The sequence below is a fragment of the Mastigoproctus giganteus genome, chromosome 10 (genome assembly GCF_048544385.1).
Source record: "Mastigoproctus giganteus isolate SK-2022 chromosome 10, ASM4854438v1, whole genome shotgun sequence".
Lineage (NCBI taxonomy): Eukaryota > Metazoa > Arthropoda > Arachnida > Uropygi > Thelyphonidae > Mastigoproctus > Mastigoproctus giganteus.
In genome coordinates, this window is record NC_143584.1 from 50957833 (window position 1) to 50983397 (window position 25565).

General features: G+C 37.1%; 1 protein-coding gene across 1 annotated transcript in view; it reads left to right on the forward strand.

The window, feature by feature from the left end:
* The first annotated feature begins 3028 nt into the window (after positions 1-3028).
* Positions 3029-25565, forward strand: part of LOC150079032 (U11/U12 small nuclear ribonucleoprotein 35 kDa protein-like) — a 90102-nt gene continuing 67565 nt past the window's right edge. Inside the window, exons 1-2 of the mRNA XM_090382686.1 lie at positions 3029-3175; positions 15107-15238. Coding sequence (XP_090238812.1) covers positions 15125-15238 — 114 coding nt within the window. The 5' untranslated portion in view covers positions 3029-3175; positions 15107-15124. The remainder of the gene's footprint in view (positions 3176-15106; positions 15239-25565) is intronic.

Consider the following 25565-nt stretch of genomic DNA (forward strand, 5'->3'; position numbering starts at 1 on the left):
TACACCTCTATCAGATCACCTCGCCGGTGCCTAGTCTCCAGACTCTGTAATTTGCAAAACTTAAGCCTTTCTTCGTAAGAGCAACCCTTTGTTCCATTTACTAATCTTGTTGCCCTTCTCTGTACCCGTTCCAGCAGCTCTACATCCTTCTTGAAATGAGGCCTCCAGACCTGTATACAGTACTCAAGATGTGGCCTAACCATTGCCTTATACAAGGGAATAATCACCTCCTTATCCCTGCTAGAAAAATTCCTGTATATCATTGACAAGACACCATGAGCTACTCTTGCAGCTCGTCTGCACTGCTCAGAGAACTTCATATCTGCCTGCACAATTACCCCCAGGTCCTTTTCATTCTCCACCACTGTCAGTGTAGTACCGCAGAGTTGATACATTGCTCTGGGGTTACTGTTACCCATATGTAGTACTTTACATTTGTCAATGTTAAACTTCATTTGCCACCTCTCAGCCCATCTGTTCAACCTTTCCAGATCCTGTTGCAGCAGCATAGCGTCAGTAGTGTCCTTAACGACCCTGCCAACCTTTGTATCATCTGCAAACTTAGACATTAAACTTGATATCCCATCATCAATATCATTCATAAACACCGAAAACAACAATGGACCCAACACTGAACCTTGAGGAACTCCACTAATAACATTAGTCCACGTTGAGCAGTGTCCATTGATTACCACTCTCTGTCTTCTGCCACTCAACCATCCCCTTATCCATAGCAGCAATTTGCCTCCAATGCCACACTGCTCCAATTTGTGCAGCAGTCTTCCAAGTGCAACAGTATCAAAAGCCTTTCTAAGATCCAAATATATAATATCAAAGTTATTCTCTGCATCCAGTTCTTTTGTGACTACATCATAGTATCCAATCAAATTGGTCAGGCAAGACCTGCCCTTAACAAAACCATGCTGCGTCTGAGCTATAACTGAATTCTTGTCTAGATGATCCTGCAGTGCTTCTTTAACCAGTGCCTCCATTAATTTACCTGGAACAGAAGTTAAACTAACAGGTCTATAATTACTTGTGTCAGCCTTTGATCCTCCTTTGTGAATTGGGGTTACATTCGCACATCTCCAGTCTATGGGTACCTCCCCTGAGTCCAAAGAAGCTCTCATAATTATGGCTAGGGGTTTGCATACTTCCTTTGCTGCCTCCTTTAATATAACTGGATAGATCCCATCCACCCCAGGTGCCTTTTTTATGTTTATCCTCAACAATCTCTCCTCCACTTTCCTCTCAGTTATTACAAAATCATCCAGCTCACTGCCAATGTTTACTTTACCTACATCATTCTCCTTCCTGAATAACTCCTCATGCGTGAATGTAGATGCAAAATACTCGTTTAGATTGTTAGCCACCTGAGCAGGATCCTCAACTGTTGAACCATCAATATCCAGTGGACCAATCTGATTCATCCCTTTCCTTCTCGAGTTCAAGTATGTAAAGAACTCCTTTCTGTTTTTCTTTGCATCCTTTGCCAAGGATTTTTCGTAGTCTGCCTTTGCCTGCCTAATCTCCTTTGTGACTTGGTTACAGACCAACTTATATCTATCATAGGCTTCCATGTCACCTATTAATTTGTATGTATCCCATGCATTTTTCTTCTCTGCCACATGTCTCATTAGTCCATCTGACAACCATTTAGGCCTAAACCTTGAACAATATTTCTTAGTTGGTATGTAAAGCCTGGTAGCCACCAAGATTAGTTCCTTGAATGCTTCCCATTTTGAGTTTGCTGTTGGTAACATCATCAGTTGGTCCCACTGTATAGAATTTAAATACTGTCTCAGACCATCATAGTCACCTTTACGAAAACAAAAACCCTTCCCTTTACCTCTGATGGTAGTTAACTCCTTGAGTAAATCGCACTTCAACACACTGTGATCACTGCCACCTAGTGGTTCATTTATCTGCAGGTTCTTAATGCATGAAGAATCACTACTGATAATCAGATCAAGAGTATTGCTCCCTCTTGTTGCCTCACGAACATGCTGATGTAGAAAACAATCATCCAATAAATCCACAAAAGCCTTGCTAGTGTGCGAGTGACCAACCCACAAATTCCAGTCAATATCTGGGAAATTAAAATCCCCCATTATAAGACTCTCTGATTTACTGGCCCACTCTATTTCCCTGTACAATATATTATTATACTCATCAGAGTCATTAGGTCTATAGCACACTCCTACTCTCAATTTTGATTTCCCTATGCTTATGTCACACCAAACTGACTCGACACTGCCCTGTCCATCGATGTCAACTGGCTTCACTTCCTTTGACTTTATGTGTTTCTTAATTAATAGCATAACCCCTCCTCCCCTCCTGTCCTGTCTATCCTTTCTATATACATTGTATTCCCCAAATTCCAGTTCCGCATTACTTATATCTGTGTGACACCACGTCTCTGATATCCCAACAATATCTGCCTTTGATGTTTTGAGCAATACCTCAAATTCATCAAATTTATTTACCAAACTCCTAGCATTGGTGTACACGCAGGTATACATGCACCTGTTTCTATTCTTAGCTACCCTAACACAACCCATGTGTTTACTTGTAACGCAATGACTACCAGCAGTCTCTGAAATATCCTGCATCTTGTTTTTCAGACTTCTGCTCATTTGAATAGAAGCAGTGCAAGAATCACTTCCACCTCTGCCAGTGGCTACTGTTAATCTATTAGTCCTTGTATCCCCCCCAACTAGCAGTTTTCCGACTATATGACTAATAAATTTTGATTATTGATATTTGGGTTGTGCAAATTTTTAATTGTCTTGTACATATTGAAGGTGAATATGCATTTTATTCATCTTTGTGTTGGTTTAGATTGTCAGTTTAATGCAATGATTTTTGACGAATCCATTTCCTTATTGACATGGACGTAACGAGGACGTTTGTTGATTCTATTAGCTCCCTGTCTTTAAAACATAATTTTGTAACTATAAATTAAAATCAAGAAATAGTACCCACATAATAACTTGCAGTGCCCATTTTGTTTCAGAAAATTGATAAACAGAGGGCAGGGCTGTTGCACGTTTTGTCTAATGTTGTTTCGATTCAATTGTAAACCCAGTGTTGTTTATAATATATGCGCATCTTCGTGTTTGATTGTTATATATGCGTGATGATATGTGTGTTTGTTTAGTTCGCTTTGAAATTGGTAAGGATTATTATTATTATCTTTTTCTATGTCAGCAAGTTTTCTTTCTCTTGAAACCTTATTCAATTCAGTTTCGGTTAAATGGGTGACAACTTATTTTAGTGTACTGCCATGCGACTCATATGCAGATTTTGTGTGATTATTACCACATATGTAGTGATAAAATTAATGTTTTGTTGTTTTTTTCCCGTTTAGGCGGCAACGGAAGAAGTAATGTTTAAAGTGATGGGATATGAAGTTCGGAATAATTTGTAATGTAACCACTTAGTACTGTCAAATTGGTACCAGCGAGCGTAGCACAGGAGAAAATAAGAGAAACCCTACCCATTTCAATTGCTCATCCTTTCTAATAGATATTGTCCAGTTCTTTAAATTTATCGACTTCCACAACAAATGGAAATTTGTTCCAGTAATCAAATACCTTCTAGTTGAAAGAAAATCTTATGCACATCCATTCCAATAATCAGTCTTTTCCAATTTAAATTGCCCCCTTGTGTTTGCCATTAAAAAATTATAAGAATGTCATCAGCATGAATTTTTCTCAATCCATTAAAGCTTTAAGCACTTCAATCAACTCTTCTTGCAAGTACTTAGTTTCCACATGCCACAATTTACAGAACTCAAATCTTGCTAAGCGTACTCTTTTGTGCCCCTGTAATCTTGTATCTGCACCTGTTCTAAGAGAGCTACAGTCTTATTAAAATGATATTCCCAAATCTGCATGCAGTACTCAAGATGGGACCCTATCATACAACATGATAATCACAACCTTGTCCCCACTACCAGAATTAATGAATATCATTGACAGAAACCCATCAGCTGTTTTAGCAGCCAGTGTGCACTGGAGGCCTAAAATTTCATTTTAGACTGCAATTATCTGTGGGTTTCTTTCTTTTTCTGTAATAACGTGATTGTTGTTCTTCCCAGGTGTTATGTTATTCTGGATTATTGCTGACCAAATGCACTCCCTTACATTTATCAATGTTAAATTTCAGTTTCAGCCCATCATCCTAATTTATCCAGGGTTTTTTTTTTCAAGTAGTCTGCCCTGATTACTTTTAGTAACACTTCAGTATTTGTGCAGTGATGTCACGTTAGTATTAGTAGTGGCAAATAATGCAAGAAAACAAGCTTATACAGCATCAACCAAAAAAAAAAAAATTATTGAAAATAATAACTAAGTTCTTCAAGTGGCATTAAGCTGAGTAGAGGGAGAGAGAGGGGGGGGATCTGTCTTTAATTTCTTCAAGTTGTACAGATAATTTTCTGTTTCTTGGTACTTCCTATAATGCTTATTCAGAGAATGAATTGCTGTCCATATTGCACTTCATCTTCACATATTGTAATAGGGACAGCAATTCAGTCACTCAAAGTGATACAAAAATGTTTGAGAATTATGTTATTCCCTGTAGAAATTAAAGATTTCCCTCTATGCAGGTTGAAGTGTTTAGTATTCACTACTCTCCAAAACTACATTTCACTTTATTACTGTAAAAATGCAGAAACAGTATTTGTAAATCAAACAGAAAACTTTAATTTTTGTTGAAATGCTACATTGCGAAATATTGTTTATAAATCTTTACTGCCCGTGCTTAGGATGGTAAAGATTTACAAAAGCTTAACCACTGAATGATGTATGTGCATCTAATTTGTGTTTATCTAAGTATTTAGAATGGTACCATAAAATCAAATCATCCCATACCATTTATTATTATTATTATTAGCCATATGGTACAAAGAAGCCTGAGGCTTATGCTGCACCAGCCAAAAAAGAATTTGAGTACCCTGAGAGAGAGAAGTAGGAGGGAATCACCAAAAGAGAGAATGATGATATCCAGCTCAGGACCCTGGGTGTGCCAAGCCCATACTCACCATATGTGGTTCCCTGGGGTAATTTGAAGATATTCTGTTGTGGAACGTTTATAAACAAATATTTTGAAAAGTATAATCCTTGAATATTTTCTTTTTTGAGGTTCTATGGGAATATGATTAATATTGTAATGTTTTATAATTATTATGTAATACATACACTCAGTGATTACTGAATTATGACCACCTACCTAATGTGTTGGGCTGCCATTCACACAAATAATAGCCACTATTCACCTAAGCATTGACTCCACTAGATGTATGTCTGAAGACATCCATAGGGATCTGCAGCCACGCTGCCTGTAAAGTTTTCCACATTGTCAGAATAGGGGACAGTTGCATGTCCATACACCTCACTTCCTATTCCATTCCAAAACATCTCACAGGCATTCAATTGGATTGATGTTCGACAAATTTGGTGGCGAATCAAGATGGGTCACTATCCCTTGAGAGCAAGGATGGTTACCAGTGAGGCATATACAGGCAGTTCTCGCTTTACGAGTTCCTGTGTTTACGAGTTTTTTTTTTCAGGGTATCAAGTATCAACAAAATCAAAAATATGAACATTAATTGCAAAAAAATAAAAGATAAACATTCATAAATACCGCATTTCAAACCACGCGCATAACTATACAATACAGGGTACCAGCTTTACGATATTAATATGTTCCAGAGACACCATCGTATTGTGAAAATAATGTAATGTGAACCCAATAACACATTACTTTTGGTAATTCGTTCCACGACCTCAGAAGTTGAAATTTTCGCTATATAACTCTCTAAAAGGTTGTTTTAATAGTGCAGATTGTATTAGTTACCAATTCAAATCATCATTATCATATGTTCTGTTATAAGAACCAATTTTGAACGCCTTTTTGATATTTTTCTAAAGCACATTTCTGGAGGTCACTACTACAAAACAATAAAAACAATTTGCACTTTCTGATTTATTGGGCTTTTCTGTTTACTGCGAGCAATTATAAATGGGCAGTAAACTCGATGTTATTACGTTTGCTAAAATACCGATAGATGGAATTGTGTGGTTTTTTGCGTTATTATGGTGAAATGTGTTTCCCCTTTACTGAATTCTTCAATCGTATAAAAAATAAATAAATTTTCAGAATCTTCTCTTTGTTCCTTTTTTTTTTTTTAAGCTTTGTACTCTGCATACGTAACATTCACAGAGTATACCTTCTGCTAATTTTATGACTACAGCACTGAATATGAGTCCCAGAAGTGGGTTGTGTTGTGAGTTTATGCTGGAGCAACATTGTGGTTTATGCTGAAGTGATATTTTCTTATTTCAAAGAGAAAAAGGTGAGTATTAGCTTGTGATACCCAGGGTACTGAGCTGGATATCATCATTCTTCTCTTTCTTGGTGATTTCCTTCTACTTCTGACTCTTGTTTTCTCTCTCTCTCTCTCTCTCTCCCTCCCTCCCTCCCTCGGGGTAACTCAGAAATTTTTTTTTGGCTGATGCAGCAAAAGCCTCAGACTTCCTTGCACCATATGGCTAATAATTATATCTATGAATTACAAGACAATTTTTTATGTGGCATTTAACAGATGCTAGGTGACCAAAGATGCCCCTATATTTCTTCTAAGAAATTCCTATTTCCACATGGTGTCTGTGAGATGCCAGCAAGAGCTGCCATTTGTCATTTAAATGATGTAGCTCCATTGCTACCTAGGCTTTTGCTCATCAGCAACAGGTTCTCATCTGCTTACTGCCTCTCAACATCTGTTGGTTAATAAGAAGACAAAACAGAGATCCACAGGCCAATTTAAACAACAAAATAAAAGAGGTTTATAATAATGACCATTTAGCCTTGTGGTGGGGATGGGCCATCATACCCCGTCCATAAGTTACTGTCCCCACCATGAGGAGGTAGGTCATGCTCTCTTATTAGAGATGCTATTCTCTGGAAAACATTTGACATACATACACGAAAATCAGAAAAGAAAGCTTCTAAGACATGTTTGGAAGGAGCAAGTATCCCTCTCTCCATCTAGGCTCTGAGGTCTAAATAAATTGGACAAGTTAATGTATGTGGAGGCTGGTCTCTAGCTCTCTGCGGTAGCAAAGTTCAGTGTCAGCCAGGCCCAACTAGCAAAAAATATATATATACTAATGAAGCTAAATCAGTTTAAAAGTACCAGGTTCATTTCACCTGGTTTCCTCAGTTGATCACCGACTCAATTGTTTGTTGCTTGCACAAGGATATTGGAAAAAACAAAGATACTGAAAAATTGGTTCACGTGGGTTGTCTAGAGTTGATTCTCTTAATTTTTATTGCCACTTTGGTGAACCTATAAGGAAGAATTGATTAACCGTTGAGAGCAGGGATGGCTAAGAGATACCATCGCTGCTGCTGAAGGTTATAACAGATGAATGAAACAGATGAAACTACCTATACTGCAGGCGCCTCCGTAGCCAGGTGGGAAGGAGCAGCAGTGCGTAGCACACGCTTCTTGATTAGACCGAGGTTCGAACCCGTCACCACCAAATACGGAGGATGCGGAAAGGTCAGGGATGACCACCGCATATCCCCGGAGCAATATGGCCTTAGTTGCTAATGCTCCTAAAAAAAAAAACCAAATAACCAAAAAAACCTATACTGCAACACAGGTACGTACCTGCTCATCTGTTATCTCTTCATTATAGGCCTCATCCCTAGGGCCCTCAGAACTTGCTCAGGAGATGTCTTTGAAGTAACACTCAATTATATCAAAGCCACCCTACGGAAAAATGACTATTCACCATGCCTGTCTAGTAAAACCGTCTTCAGTACCATATGCAAGGTCATCTTCACAGGTTCCCCTCCCAGAAAACAAGGAAGTATATTTGCATTCTGTTTGTCCCTAATCTTAGCAAGAATGCCATTAGTGCCACCATAATGACTGTTTACACAGTCAGTTGCATTGCCTTATCAGAAAATATGTGGAACTGCATGGTTACCATACTACACTGAGTTACATTTCTTTCTTACAGAGCACACTGCATTGCCGGGTGTTACACTTTGATCTTACCAATATTCAAGTCCTTTCCACTGATTCCTCCAATTCCAAAAAGTTGTACTGTACAATGAATTTTTTAATACAAAGCTGCTCTCAGTCACATCAGAAAAGTGGCTATAAAACCACGTTGGATTCCTTATTTGGCAAAGATATAAATAGACATTTGCAACATCAGCTTCCAGCTCTTACTGTGCATTTGGGCAACAGCTCGAGCAGTCTCATTCATGGCACTCAATTTAGCCAGGGCAGTAGCTTCTCATCACTTGCACTCCTTTGATTGCCATCCTCCCCGGAGCTGATCCTCATCTCCCCTATAACACGTGAAATAGAAGAACACCTAATGATCTTCCACAGATGTGACAATAGCTGTCCGATTTTTCTTAAATTGATTGAATTTTTTCTTTTTCTGTGATTAATAGAAGTGAAAAGATTATAACGTTATAGAACATATAATAAAACTATATAGTTTTACATTCTCCAAACTTTTCCATTCAGTTTAATTGCAGCTGCATAATATATATTACTCTTCTCCCATATACTTTATCTATATCTCTTCGCATCTATCTATCTATATCTCTTCACAAGCAACACAACGTTCACAAGTCTTACATAACAATACATACAAAGTATGCATGGTCTGTCTAAAACTAACAATGCTGCATTAAAACCACATTTAATCTGTGAATTTCTTTTTTTCATACAAACTTTATTGTGATTATTAGTAGTAATAGTAGTAGCAAATGATGCAAGAAAGCAATTTTATACTGTACAGCATCAGCCAAAAAAAATGTCCATCCCCTCTAAAAAGTTTATCTAGTTCTTTGTTGAATTTATTCAAACCACCCATCTCTACAATGCCAGATGGGAGTTTATTCCAACAATGAACCACCCCCTGGCTGAAGGCAAATTTCCACACATCTGACCTGCAACCATTCCTTCCTCAATTTGAATTTATGCCACCTTGTGTGTAGTCTGAGCAAGAGGATTTGCAGAACTGAAGATTTTTTTGGTATGACCACCCCTTTTGTTCCCCCTCACCAATCTCACTGACATTCTCTGCACCCTTTCCAGAAAATCTATATCCTTCCTAAAATGAGGCCTCCAGAACTGTATGCAGTATGTATATATATATCATTAAAAAAACCCACGAGCTGTCCTGGCAGCCTGTCTGCATTGTCAGAGAACTTCATATCTGACTGCACGATTACCCACAGGTCTTTTTCGGTGCCTCCGTAGCCAGGTGGGCAGGAGCAGCAGTGCGTAGCACACGCTTCTTGATCAGACCTGGGTTCGAGCCCGTGAACACCAAATACGGAGGATGCGGAAAGGTCAGGAAATGACCACCGCATATCCCCGGAGCAATATGACCTTTGTTGCTAATGCTCCTAAAAAAAAAAAAAAATAACAAGAAAAAGGTCTTTTTCATTGTTCACTGCTTCCCTGAGTGTGGTACCACATAGCTGGTACATTAACCTGAGATTATTGCCCCTCATATAAAGTATGTTGCAGTTGTCAATATTATACTTTAATTGCCACTTCTCAGCCCATCTGCCTAATTTGCCTAGATCTTTTTGCAGTAGCTTACTGTGATTACTAAGGGCCTCCGTAGCCGAGTGTCAGGAGCAGGAGTGCAGTAGTACATGCTCTTTGAATAGACCTGGGTTCAAGCCCCTGACTGCTAAATGCTGTCAATCTGCACTGGGCCAGCTTGGCAGATTATAGTCCATTTCCCTCAACATGATTCATTGAGGAGGCTTCCATCCTGCAGTGGATTTATAATGGCTGTTGCTTACCTTCTTTTTTTTTTTTTACTGTGATTACTTAAGATATATCCAGATTACCTAAGAAAAGAAGAAATAATTGCTGAATTTTTATCTGTCTGATTTTAATGAAATTTGGGGTGGCTCAACAAATCCTTTTAAAAGAACTAAATACAGTGGATTCCGGTTATTTGGGCCACCGGTTAATCGGGGCAGCCGTTTATTTAAATCTTAAAAAACAGAAACCAATCGAGAAAATAGCCAGGGTTTACTTCGCTTAATTGGGACAGCATGCCGTTTAATTGGGGTAGGAGACCGCAGCACTGGAGATTACCCTTCGATTGTCTCCGACGGTACCACGTGGTTTGGTCGAAATTCTGGAGGTCACAACCATAAAAACCATTAGCAGTCACCTGTTTATTGGGCTTTTCTGTTAGCGAAATCTATCATAAACGGACAGTAAACTCGATCATACTGAGGCGCCTCCGTAGCCAGGTGGGAAGGAGCAGCAGTGCGTAGCACACGCTTCTTGATTAGACCGGGGTTCGAGCCCGTCACCACCAAATACGGAGGATGCGGAAAGGTCAGGGAATGACCACCGCATATCCCGGAGCAATATGGCCCTAGTTGCTAATGCTCCTAAAAACCAAATAACAAAAATAACAATCGATCATACTGAATTTGCGATAACACCGACAGCTGGAATTCTGTGGGTTATTATGGTGAAATGTGTTTACACTTCCACGAAATCTTCAGTCACATAAAAAAATTAATTTTCAGATCTTCTCTTTATTCCTACTTTTAAAGCTTTGTAACTCGTTACTCCGTTCTCACTTGCACGTATTGTGTTACTTGCAATTTGTGTGTGCCGTGTTCTTTGTTATTGATTGCTTATCTTTTTACTGTTTTAAATTTTAACTCCCACCCACAAATGTCAGTGAACAGAAATGTCGACTAGTTAGTAGGTACATATTATAGTACGTATTAATTATTCCGATTATCACGTATCATTTAGTTTTTTAATTGGTAAGGTAATAAATTTGTGCTTAATATATCTTTGCTTTTATAGCCTGTGGATAATATTCCTCCTATTTTCGCTAATTAGAATCGCTGTTTTATAGGATTAAAATTCAATTCACAAACGTGATCACAATGACTGGCATAAGTGCTATATATATATATATATATATATAGCTATATATATACATATATATATATATATAGCACTGCACATCGTATAGTGAACGGTACTTTACTATGGTGACTGCATCATAATTTGATTTGATTGTACTGTGAACCAATTGTAAAGTGGGGGGCACATTGTATTTTTAACTATTTACGTGAAACTTCGAATAATTGGGGCAGCCTCTTAATCGGGCCAAAATGCACTAGTCCTGATGTGTCCCAAATAACCGGAATGGACTGTATAAAATTTCACCAAAATGTGGGAGTCTGTGTTGTTACATGCGAATGGACAGGTAGAGAGGTGGATGGACAATAGGTGCTTATGCGCGCGCACACACAGACACACACACATACATACATACATATATATATATATATAGAATGTGCTTAAAAAGCAACCCATTGTTATAAAATTTTATAATTGAACAAAATATACTGGGGGTATGTTTGAACAAATGATAAGAAAATATTCCATGCAACAAGTCTTAGAAGATGGTCATTAGGTTGTGTGTATAATCTATTTGATCTAGCTACTTTAAAGGTGTGGATTCTTTATTGCAGAACTACAAATAAAGAAATTTCTTGAAGGAAGTTTATTTTGCAAATGATTGAAGAGCTTACAGAAAAGTTTCATGGAGCCAATCAAAGAGATGTTCCATCACCATCACAGAAATGAGAACTATCATTAGAAAATGATTATACTGGCAATTACAAAAGTTTATAAACAGAAACCTGTGATGTTTTAATGAATGTCAAAGACGTGTGGTAACTGTACTGGATCCCATGCTGTTATTTATATAAATTTCCACCTAAATTAATTTTACTTATTTTTGTAATATTTCATATGTTGTTGCCAACTCTAGATTTGCTACTCAACTTGACCTTCTCTGTCTCACCATCATAATATAGTTGATGACAAAGAGTTTGTCTTTTTGCAGATACAGTACTCAATTTTTCTTGATCTTTTTTTTTTTTTTTTTTTTTTAAAGAATGATAAAACTACCTTAAAATTGAATTTTTTTTTTTTTTTTTTTTGTTAAGGAATTGGCTATCAAATGAGCTGTGGTAATCTTATAAAATAGAAATGTGCCACCATAGTGTTATTCTGTGTTATGTGCCGTCATTTCATTGGTGTAGTGCAAATATGAAAAAGGTACTTTGTGTACTTAATGTAGATGTGATTTTTCAATTTCAAATGGTGGGAAATATGACCATAATCAGACATTTGCAAACAAATAAGCATAAAGACAAATTTAGTGTATAGAAAGGAATGTAAAAATAGATATTGTATTTCTTGGCAATGTTATCATACATGCTGCATGGTTATTTGCATCTTTTGAAGATGCAAATAAACATGCAGATTATGAAGATGAACACAAAGATTGTTCTGTGATGCATGTTTTTTTTTCACTGTAGAATGTAATCTTCCCCGAGTTGTGCTACTTGTCCAAGTGCATTGTTCAGAAATGTTTCTTGATATCAAAATGCAAAAAGAAACAGTTGTGGAATGTAAAAGACCAGTGGGTCTTTCACATGCAGAGAAATTGTTGAAGCTGAACATAAAAAAAACACCTTGAGTTGATGGGATCTATCCAGTCATATTAAGGAATGCAGCAAAAGAAGTGTACAAACTCTTAGCCATGATGAGAGCATCCTTGGATATAGGGGAGGTCTGTATGGACCGGAGATGTGCGAATGTATCCCCAATTAATGAAGGGGGATGAAAAGGTGACATGAGTAATTACAGACTTGGCATAACATCTTTCCAGGAAAAATAATGGAATCACTGGTTAAGGAAGTAAAGCAGGATCATCCGGATAGGAATGCAATTATACTGCAGTCACAGCATGGATTTGTTTAGGGGTGGTCTTGTCTAACCAATCTGATAGGTTACTACGATATAGTGACCAAGGAACTGGATGCAAAAAATAATTTTGATATCATATACTTGGATTTCAGGAAGACTTTTGATACTGTTGCATGTAAAAGACTGCTGTATAAACTGGAGCAACACAGCATTAAGGGCATGTTACTGCTATACAAAGGGTACTAGGAAAGTTTTGCAATATGACGCAACAATGAATCACAGGAAGCTGCTTGTTGCTGCATGTTGAGACATGTTCATACGTGCATAGTAGCCGCCGCGCCAAGTCGATGGGCTCAGTTATTCATTAGTAGTGAGAGTGTAAAGTGCTTGCGATGGCATCGTGGTCACGAAATGAGATAAGGACAGTTTTGCGGTATAATTTTGTGCGTAGTTTAACCATAGACCAGTGCTTAGAAGAAATGACTCTTGCACTAGATGATGATTGTCCACATCGTACAACGATATTCAGGTGGTATAGAGAATTCCAAAGGGGAAATTTCACTCTGGAGGATTCTGAGAGGCCGGGAAGGCCACGAACGTCAGTTACGGAGGAAAACGTTACTGCTGTGAGGAAAATGCTTGGCGAAAACAGGCGAGTGACCTACCAACAGATAGAGGATACTTTGGGCCTAAATGCACCAGCAATTCGTTTGATTCTGCAAGATCATTTGCACGTGAAGAAACTTTGTTCTCTCTGGGTGCCGCATCAACTGACTGAAGAGCAGATGACACGACGTGTGACTTGGTGCCGGGGGATGTTAAAAAAGTTTAATAAGGGACAATCTCGGTATGTGAACAACATCGTGACGGGTGACGAGACTTGGCTGTACTATTACGATCTGCCGACCAAGGCTCAAAACAAAGTTTGGGTCTTTGATGATGACAACACACCCGTAATTGTCAGAAAATCCTGATCTGTAAAGAAGAAAATGATAGCTGTATTTTTCAAATCGAGTGGAATTGTGGAACGTGTCGTTTTGGACACGCAGAAGACAGTCACAGCTAAGTGGTATACTGAACAATGCCTGCCTAAAGTCATTGGATCTATGAAGAACCTGCGGCCAAAGTCAAGAATGGACACCTGGTACCTCCATCACGAAAATGCTCCAGCTCACCGCGCCAAAGCCTGCACCGAATATCTGACCACGACAGGACTGAAACTTCTCGAGCACCCTCCCTACAGGCGAGACCTTGCTCCCTGCGACTTTGCACTGTTCCCGCATGTGAAAATGAAGCTAAAAGGGAGGCGGTTTTCCAGTGATGAGGACCTTCTACGCGCTTGGGACAACGAGTGTGCTTTACTCCCTAGTGAAACTTGGCAGAACTGGTTTAAAGATTGGTTTCGGAGGATGGAGAGGTGTATTGAATGTAGAGGAAATTACTTTGAAAAAATTAAATAAACAAAGCTGTATTGCAAAACTTTCCTAGTACCCTTTGTATATAAAGGGATGGTTAAGTGGAAGAAGACAAAGAATGGTTATCAATGTGCACTACTTTTTGTGCATTAATGTTATCAGTGGAGTTCCCCAGGGTTCAGTGCTGACCCATTGTTGTTTTCGATATTTTTTAATGATATTGATGAAAGTATACCAAGCTTAATGACAAAGTTTGCAGGTGATACAAAGGTTGGCAGGGTGGTTATTATAGTAATGATGGTATGCTACTGCAACAAGATTTAGAAAATTTGGGCCAACATGCTGAAAAATGTCAGTTGAAGTTTAACATTGACAAATGCATATGGGTAGTAGTAATCTCAGACAAACTTATCAACTGTATGGCACTGTCCTCAGGGTAGTTGAAAATGACTTGGTGGTAATTGTGCAGTCAGATATGAAGTTCTCTGATCAGTGCAGATGTGCTTCCAGGACAGCTCATGTAGTTTTGCTAATGATATACGGAAACTGCTAGTAGGGATAAAGAGGTGATTATTGTATACATGTTTGGAGGCCTCACTTTAGGAAGGATGCAGATCTGTTGGAGCAAGAGAAGGGCAACCAGATTGACAAAGGGAATGAAAGGGCGCTACCTAGAAAAGCTTTGGTCTGCAACTTTTTTTAAACATTACGTCGTACTTATACAACATCACATGAGCAGGTAAAAAAAAATTGGATTTTACTTTTGAAGCAGCCCTCATGCATGTGTACATTTATATAGTCTATTTTCCACAGTACTTGTTTTGTATATTTTTAATTTTTCAGTTAGCATTTTAATTTGTTAATTTTAATTAATTAGTTTCAGGATTTTAGTAAAATGACTTCTGAACATTGGGCACCAGTTGCAAGAGTATATGATCCACTAAAAGCTGGAAGCATAGATGGTACAGATACAGAACCACATGATCATGGTATTGTTCGAGCCTTACAGGTAAGTTTAATATCTAGCAGTAATGATAAACATAAGTTGGTGTTTAAAGTGCTTCATATATTTTGGGGTCAACCTTCAGCAATAGTTATCCATAGGCAAAACAATGATAAATAAAGAACAAAACATTAATATTAAAAAGTTACCTTGAATATGCAAATAGTAGGTAATGATGATATTGCATAGATCCAGGAAAAATTTGTATACTTTCCTGGATATGTGTAATAGTTCAGTTCTACGTCCAGTTGCCTCTAATAGTAACCCCAGGGGCTCACATCTGGTGAGTACGGGGTTGGCACACTCAGGGTCCTGAACTAGATATCATCATTCTCTCTCTCTCTCTCTCTCTCTCTCTCTCTCTCTCTCTCTCTCTCTCTCTCTCTCTCTCTCTCTCTCTCTCTCTCTCTCTCTCTCTCTCTCTCTCTCTCTCACAGGGTAACTCAAATTTTTTTTTGGCTCATTCGGCAAAAGCCTCGGGCTTCATTGCACCATATGGCTAATGCTGATGATTGCATAGCAATTTGAAAATGAGTTGCTATACTGTAGAGGCAATTTGTCTTGAAAACAGAATGAAAATTTGAAATTGATTGAAATTGAAATCAGTGTTTTGGATCCAAAACACTGATTAAAAATACAGGTGCAATTTTATTTAATAAATTGAATGTGACTTTGTATAGAAAGTCCTCTTTTTCACCTGTGGATAACAATAAATAAACTATTCAATTTTAAAATATATATAGAGAGTGTGTTTTTATCTTTTGAAATAAAACATATATTTCTAAAATCAGTTTTTTTTTAAAGAAAATTTATAGTACCACCATTCCTCTTGATGACCTTAGACTAGCCAGAAATTTGCTACATTATAGGGGATTACACAGATATGGTGAAAAACATTTATTTATAAGTTGTTCATTAAAATATCATTAATTTGAAATTCAGAAATGCAAAGGACATAATTTTTCAAATTATGAAAATTTATGTCCTTTGCATCGTCGATATTGTTACTATTTCTTTAAATACTTTCCAAAATGTTGGAATCACTTGGATATTCAGCTACTATGACATCATTATCAACTCCTAAATTAATCCCTTATTAATTAGAAATTCATGATGAATAGTTATTACCTCTCTAGATTTACTCCATCTTTTTTCACCACTTCTCATGTTCACCAACCTTAATATAGTTTTCCTCTCATTTTTTTTCACAAAAATAAAATACAGTCGGACCTTTATATAACAAAATCGTTCCCTTGAAAAAATTCCTTATACAGAAATTTTGTTATAAAGAAATATGACCTTTTCTAACATTTAAAACGATTTATTAATACATACACATTAAGAAATGACTACTTACATGATGCCCACAATTTATTAGTACACTTTTAATAATTATGTTGTAAAATATTTGGTTATTTTTTGTTCTACATGGGATTCTACTGTACACCATTCATAAAAATGTTCGCATTTTTATGAATGGTGAACTTTTTAAACACTCAGATATATTTTCTCTTTCATTTTCTTCCCACTGAAGACCTCAATGCAAAGTTTCAAATGCTGCCAACGTTTCTTGTTTGGAATGTTTAATATTGCCCTCATTTTCATCCAACTCATCGTCGATATTGTCACTATTTCTTTAAATACTTTCCAAAATGTTGTAATCACTCGGATATTCAGCTACTATGACATCATTATCAACTCCTAAAAATTCCTCAAGAACAATTTCTCCACTGATCAAACCTCGCTTGGAACTCTTTCCAAAATTTTTCACTGTCTTCTAGTAGTTCGTTCCTCTCATTTCTGTTAATTAGCATTTTAGAAAAACCTGCTTTTGAGAAACAATTCTTAATCGTTGTTTCCGTCACATCTTGACTCCACACTTTTGCCAATTCTGATATGTACATCCACAAATCTGTAATATAATCTATAGGTTGGTTGGTTTCTATTCTCAGTATAATTTTTTTCAGTATGCGCCTTCGGTAGTGCATGTTCAAATTCTTGATAATGCCTTGGTCCATTGGCTACAGTTAAGACGAATTATTCAGACTGTATATATACAGTCAGACTTCTTTTTAACAAACTTCCATATAGCAAAATTTTCTATGTAGCGAACTTATTTGATTTCTCCTTGGTCAATACATTGAAAATAGTTTCCCTATAATGAAGAAAATTTCCATATAACGAACTGATTTTGAGAGATCTTGGTACGCATTGTTCGCACCTCTGGCCTTTAGGTAATAAAGCTGATGCTATAGAAAGCACGAATTAAAAACTAAAACGATTAAGCAGTTATCCCTTTAGCTTTTAATAGCTAAAGGCTTTAATTCCACAAATTAAGAGCTAAAATGTTTTACAATTTAATGGTGTCTGTAAAACCCTGCAGGAGGAAACTAGCCAACCACGGTGTGGGATAGAAAAAGATGGAAGGTTTTTGGGAGAGGCCTTTGCCCAGCAGAGGGTTAGAAATGGCTAAAAAGAAGTAAAATCTATACATCTTATACACTATTATGCCAAGAAGTCCTGCTTGTCAGCTGTCCACAGCCATTGGCAAAGATTGAGGCATATTCCTGAGGTGCCTCCGTAGCTAGGTGGGAAGGAGCAGCAGTGCGTAGCACACACTTCTTGATTAGACTGGGGTTCGAGCCCGTCACCACCAAATACAGGGAATGACCACCGCATTTCCCGAAGCAATATGGCCTTAGTTGCTAATGCTCCTAAAAACCAAATAACAAAACAAGCCGGAGCAATATGGTCTTAGTTGCTAATGCTCCTAAAAACCAAATAAACAACAACAACAACAAAACAAGCATATTCCTGACGTTGGCATTGGCTCTGATCAACCTATTTTCTACCATAAGTATACTATTAGGGAATTAGGAGAAAGTAATTTTTCCTTTATCTCGGAAATTCATCTGTTATTTCGAAGAAATGGGTCATCCACACTTTCACTAAATTTCACTTATCTCTGTTGTTTACATGGTAGCTACAAGTGGTCCCTAATTTCAGCTTTGTTTTTACTGCTGTGCAAGTAACTTTACAGTGTCTAAGAGGAAATCCTTGAGTGTAGTGTTAAAAAGTGGAAGTGCTTAATAGTGTAGATCGGGGTATTAAAAAAAAAAATAAAACGAAATTGCTTTAAAATTTAGTATTCCTGCCAGTAGTGTGTTAACCTGAAAAACTGAAGTTGAAACTGAAAAACTGTTTGAAGAAATGCCATCCAATCGGAAGCTTGTGAGATTATGCCTTTGGGAAGATGTAGATGAAGCAGTTTTTAGTGGATGAAGTTGATTTGAGACCAAAACATGCCAATATCAGGGCTATTAATAAAAGAAAAGGCTATGGCGTATGCATCTTTTCTGGGGCACAAAACATTCCAAGCCAGTTCTGGTTGGCTGAATAAATTTAAAGAGCATCATGGCTTATTTTAAAAAGTTATTCCTGATGAAAGTGGAGTTGCAATCAAAGAACAACCAGGGGAGGTACCCATAGACTGGAAATATGCAAATGTGACCCCAATTCACAAAGGAGGATCAAAGGCTGACACAAGTAATTATAGACCTGTGAGCTTAACTTCTGTTCCAGGAAAATTAATGGAGGCACTGGTTAAAGACGCACTGCAGGATCATTTAGACAAGACTTCAGTTATAGCTCAGACACAGCATGGTTTTGTTAAGGGGAAGTCTTGCCTGACCAACTTGATTGGATACTATGATGCAGTCACAAAAGAACTGGATGCAGGGAATAACTTTGATATTATATACTTGGATCTTAGAAAGGCTTTTGATACTGTTGCACATGGAAGACTGCTACACAAATTGGAGCAGTGTGACATTGGTGGCAAATTGCTGCTATGGATAAAGGGGTGGTTGAGGGGGAGAAGACAGAGAGTGGTAATCAATGGACACTGCTCATCGTGGACTGATGTTATTAGTGGAGCCCCTCAGGGCTCAGTGTTGGGTCCATTATTGTTTTCTGTATTTATAAATGATATTGATGATGGTATATCGGGATTAATGTCCAAGTTTGCAGACGATACAAAGGTTGGCAGGGTTGTCAAGGACACTACTGACACTATGCTGCTGCAACAGGATCTGGAAAGGTTGAGCAGATGGGCTGAGAGGTGGCAAATGAAGTTTAACATTGACAAATGTAAAGTACTACACATGGGAAACAGCAACCCCAGAGCAACGTATCAACTCTGTGGTACAACACTGACAGTGGTAGAGAATGAAAGGGACTTGGGGGTGGTTGTGCAGGCAGATATGAAGTTCTCTGAGCAGTGCAGACGGGCTGCAAGAGTAGCTCATGGAGTATTGTCAATGATATACAGGAATTTTTCCAGCAGGGATAAGGAGGTGATTATTCCATTGTATAAGGCGATGGTCAGGCCACACCTAGAGTACTGTATACAGGTCTGGAGGCCTCATTTCAAGAAGGATGTAGAGCTGCTGGAACGAGTACAGAGAAGGGCAACAAGATTAGTGAATGGAACAAAGGGGTGCTCTTACGAAGAAAGGCTTAAGTTTTGCAAATTACAGTGTCTGGAGACTAGGCACCAGCGAGGTGATCTGATAGAGGTGTATAAAGCCTTGAATGGTTTAAGCATGCTCAGTGCTGATGGGATTCTTCCTCTAGCTCAGAATAATCACCTGAGAGGGCATAAATTCAAATTGAGGAAAGACAGATGTAGGATAGACGTGCGGAAATTTGTCTTTAGCCAGCGGGTGGTTGGTTGGTGGAACAGACTTCCATCCCTTGTGGTGGAGGTTGATAGCCTAAATAAGTTTAAGGCTCAGCTGGACAGGTATTTTGAACGAACAGAGGGGTGAAGTGGAAGTGGTTTTTTTTTTTTTTTTTGGCTGATGCTGCATAAGCTTGCTTTCTTGCATCAAATGCCTCTACTAATGCTAATGCTAAGACTATACCCATTGGAAAGAAACAGTTTTGAAAAAAAAATTATGGAGGCCTATGAGTCCAAAGACATATTCAATGTTGATGAAACGTCTATTTTTTAAATGTTTGCCGAACAAGACACTGACTTTTAAAGGTGATAAATGTTTAGTGGTAAAAATAGTAAGGAGAGAATTACACTCTTGGTTGCAAATATGGTTGGTAATGAAAAACTGAAACTTTTGGTAATAGGCAAAAGTAAACAACCCCAATGTTTCAAAGGAGTAAAGTTGTTGTTAGAGTTGGACCACAACAAAAAATCTTGAATGACAAAGTGAAATTTTTGAGCAGTGGATTTTAAATTTCGATAGAAAGAGGACAAAAGAAAACAGAAAAATCGCGTTGATTGTCGACAACTGCCCTGCCTACCTTCACTCCATAATTTTGAAACTTACAAGTGTGAAGCTTGTTTTCTTCCTTCTGAATAATTCATGTTAACTGCAGCCAGTGGACCAAGGCATTATCAAGAATTTGAAAATGAACTACCGAAGGCACATACTGAAAAAAATTATACTGAGAATAGAAACCAGCAGTGCTTTTTTTTTTTTCTAAAAAACTAGGTGCCAGTACTCATGCTTTAAAATGAAAAGGATATGAAAAGTTCTCTAAAAATTTTCTTTCCTGATATTGTTACTTTAGTAGCAATGTTTTTGGAATAAGAACAACAAATTTAGTATATTAACACAGTTTATTAAGCATAAATTTATTATTCAAGTATATAAAAAAAATAAGTAAAACGTGAGTGAAATAAGTAAAAAATTATAAGTAAAAATAAATAACATAATTAAAAATAATTTCATAATAAAGTTTTTGTAGACTATTCCAAATTTTTATTAAGTTGTTATCCGACACCCTATGCCGACTTCTTTTCTTCCTCTTTGTGTGTCTCTTGCTGAATGATGTTTCCGAAGCAGCCACGAATCGACATATTTTGCTGGATCGAAGCGGGTCGGTGGTGGGCCTACAATTTTAAGAAACTGTTTTTGTCATCGACGAAGCTCTAGTTGGGCTGGCGATCAGATTAATTTGTGAAAATCCTCGTTCAGATTCACTCGATGAAATTGGTATTGTACTCAGTGCATCCGTCAAATGCTTCAATTCTTCTGAAACCATCTTTTCAATTAGGTATTCCCAAAATCCATGAATTGTATCTCCTTCATTTAACTGTAATCTAATTGACAATTTTCTAACTTCATTTTCACCAAATGCCAACAATTCATGTTTAGAAGGTTTTAATACCTTTGTTGTCCTTGTTTTCCTTCTCTCGTCATCAGTATCATCACTAGTTCTTAAATTTGAACTTTTTTTTTTTTTTGAAAGTGTCCAAAATGTCAGTATCATTCGAATATTCAGGTACTGTGACCATGTGAACAGAGATAGGGGAAAAGTGTGAATAACGCACTTCCGCGAAACAACAGATGATTATTTGTTGGAGTGAAAGAAAATCACTCTCTCCTAATTCTCGAATGGGGCGCTTACAGTTGATTCACAGCGGTGTCCAACCTACGGCCCACCCGGAAAGTGAACTAAAACAGCATTTTAAATTTTGTTCAGTAAATATAATTATGTATTGTACTTAATAAAATTTTCGAATATTTTTAATTTTACTTTTACATACATATGGAAAATGTAACACACTAAAGAAATCTAACTTTGAATTTTTTTGAATATGGCTCCTGTACGGGAAAAGTTTGGACACCACTGCAGTAGAAGGTGGACCAGAGCCCGTTGGGAATACTCTTGATCTGCTCACTGTTGACCAACACAACTTCTCCATATGTGGGGGGGGGGGGTCTTGCCGCATTATAGCCTTAGTTGCTAATGCGCCAATAAAATCCAAACCAAACCAATCTCCATGTGGGACAGGTGGTCGGATATGTTTTACCTGGTACCACTAAGTTGTAGAATGGTAATCTCTTTAGCTCTCTTAATTTGCTTAGCAGCACTAATTACCTAAAATGTGTGAAGGCTAGAAATGCAAACAGTGCATACCAAGTTAATTCTCTCCTAATCCTTTCGCTGTATGAAAATTTTCTTCGCTCAACGGAAAGTATTTTAAATGTTACTTCCAAGGGGAATTCAAAATAATTTGCTATAACAGGACTTCGTTAAACAAGGTCCAGCTGTGTAATTTAGAATTATAAAAATGGTTATACAGTTTTATGTAGAAAATATCTTAACAATAGACAGTGAAAAATGCAAATTTAGTTAAATAATTTTAAGCTTATTTGAATAGTAGGTAAACATGTGAAAAAAATTTACGGAATATTACAAATTTCGAAGTGCACTTGCATCCAAATGTCACACATCACTGTTAATAAAGGTGCCGGTACGCCGTACTGTTGTGTACTGTCCCAAAAAAAAAAAGCACTTGACACCAGCCAGCCTATAGATTCTGTTATAGATTTGTGGATGTGCATATCAGAGTTGGCAAAAGTGTGGAGTCAAGATGTGATAGAAACAACGATTAAGAATTGTTTTGCAAAAGCAGGTTTTGCTAAAACGCTAATTAACACAGATGAGAGGGATGACCTGTTAGAAGACATTGAGCAATCTTGGGAAGAGTTCCAAGCAAGGTTTGATCATTGGAGAAATTGTTCTTCAGGAATTTTTAGGAGTTTATAATGATGTCATAGTAGTTGAATATCCAAGTGACTCCAACATTTTGGAGTGTATTTGAAGAACTAGTGACAATATTGACAATGAGTTGGATGAAAATGAGAGCAATATTAAACATTCCAAACAAGAAACGTTGGCAGCATTTTAAACTTTGCATCGAGGCCTTCAGTGGGAAGAAAATGTAACAAAATATATCTGTGTTTAAAGTTTAAACAAATGCGAACATTTTTATGAATGGTGTACAGTAGAATCCAGTGTACAACAAAAAAAAAGCCAAATATTTAATGATGTGATTTTTAAAAGTGTACTGATCAATTCTTGGCAGCGTGTAAGTAGTAATTTCTTAATATGTATGTATTAATAAATTGTTTAAAAATGTTAGAAAATTTATTCATTCCCACTTATTTCCCATCTTTTACTATACAGTAGACTCTCGACTTTCCGGGATAGATGATAAAAAAAAATTCCCAGATAATCGTTTTCCTGGTTAATCCAAAAATACAGTAAGTCCTCAACATACATAAGAGATACATTACAGGACGTCTTACGTAAGTCGAGTTTTACGAACTGGGGAATGACTAATATAATATTGTTACTTATCCCCGATATGCCAAAATTACAAAAACCACATAATCTCCTCAGAATAATGAAGAAATATAGTTATATAATTTTGATTAGTTTAATTAAATTTTCTGGAGACAGCGGTGAAGTAGCCAGAGTGGTGAAGTTTTATTATGTATACATAATAAAAAGAAGAAAAAACACATGTTATTGTACTGTAAAAACTGATATGTATTTCATAGCCTTGATTATTTTAGTTGACTTCATTGGTGCTTGATCCCTTCACCACTTCTCGTATTCTGCCTAACGTAATGTATTCTGTTTAACGTAACATAAGTTCTGCAGCTACGTAAGTCTTACTGTATCGAAAAATGTTCAGCAACCTACGTAAAAAGTATGGCAATAGATAAAAAACTTACCACGCACTACTCTTGTGTCCAATGCGATGCTTCCCTTTATTTTTTACAGTGTCGCATATGCTTCACTCTATGTTTAAGTGCATAACATGACTGGTTGCGCAAGACCTGTTGGGTCCCTTGTAGAAAAAGACTTCTGCATTTTTTGTTAGTTCATGTTTAAGGACAAACTTCTGTACCTTCCTAAATGGAGAGCTAGCTTTATGCAGGTTGTTTTTAAGGCAGTATTCTGTGGTTTTCACAGAGTTATTATGTGAAAGTATGAGGTAGGTACCATGTGATCAGTTTAGCACTTTTTGTGTATTGCAGATGTGGGAGACCTGACAGGTTCCACTTTGATATTTTGATTGTATGTCGAAAAATTGCCTGTTCTAGTTAAAGTAACTCACTGTTACCCTCTCCAACTCTAAAATATTATATTGTCTCAACCTTGGGGGACCATGTTAGGGTTTTTGGTGGAGAAAATCATAATCTGAAAACAGTTGTGATCTCTCAAAAGAGTTGTTCCTTGCAACCTTTTTTGTAATAATTTTTGTGTTGAACTTTGTGAAGTGAATGAATAATAATTATTTTGCTTTTTCAGTTATATGAAACTTCTCAATCTTTTGATGTTAAAATATTTTGAATTAAGAATTATGGATGAATGTATTGGAGTCTATACACCAAATGGAATTCTAAGAGAAAAAAAACTGTGCATGCATAATTTTTGAAATTTCTTGCCCCTAAGTGTTTTCTGCATTGGAAAATGGAAGTGACTATTAGTTTCATTTTCACATTTTTGTTTGTGAATTCTTTTTTCAGCAGAATTAAATAAAGATTTCTGCAAATTTCCACTTATGCCACATACTCAAATAGCTGCCAGCTCTCGCCTGATTTATTTAAAATAGAGAATCATCTTTTTGACTTGATTTGACACCTGATAGGTTAGTATGATGACCAAGGAACTAGATGCAAAAAGTAATTTTAACATCATATACAGTCAGTCCTCGTATAGCGCGATAGTTGTGTTTCTAGAAACCCTCGTGCAATGCAAAATCGTGCAATATAAACAACAGGCCCTATGGGAAAAATAGGGTTAGGTGCCGGCCACCCATTATTGAACACACATTTGTAACCAAAACATTACAAAACACAATAAATAATCGTAATAAAATACTTACGTATTTTATTACAACTATTACGTAATAAAATATTGCTAGTGCTCTTGCTTCTATTGTAAGCAAACTTTTTTTTTTGTTTGATTTTCTATCCAAACAGATGACAGCGGTTCCATCTCTTCCAGTTCTTTGTGTCTTAATCTAATGAATTTAAATTACACTTTGAGTTGTTCCTGCTATAAAAGTTGTTTTTATTTTCTCTGCATTCTTTGTAATTCTCGGGGTTGCCTCATTTAGGTCTGTAGCAAGTGCAATTCCACATGGTCTTTCATTTCACTCAAAGCGTTTCACAATTTCATATTTTTTCTCTATCGACAGAGGCAGACTGGCCATAAGCCTTACCGGGGAAACCCCGGTGGTCCGGAGGAATTTTGGCCATAAACGCTAGTATGAGCCTACTACAAAATTTTCCCGGGTAAGAATTTTTGATCCAGTCCGACTCTGTTTATTGATATTGCTTTTCTTTTTCTCTCTGAATCTGCAGTGTCTTCACCAGGACGCTTCCTTTTCACACCTTTTAAGTATTTTACTCATTTTTAGGGAATAAAGCATAATTACCAAACAAGGAGGCACGCTTGATACACATAAACAAAGCTGCACGCGTGTAGCAACTGAATAAACAACACCGTA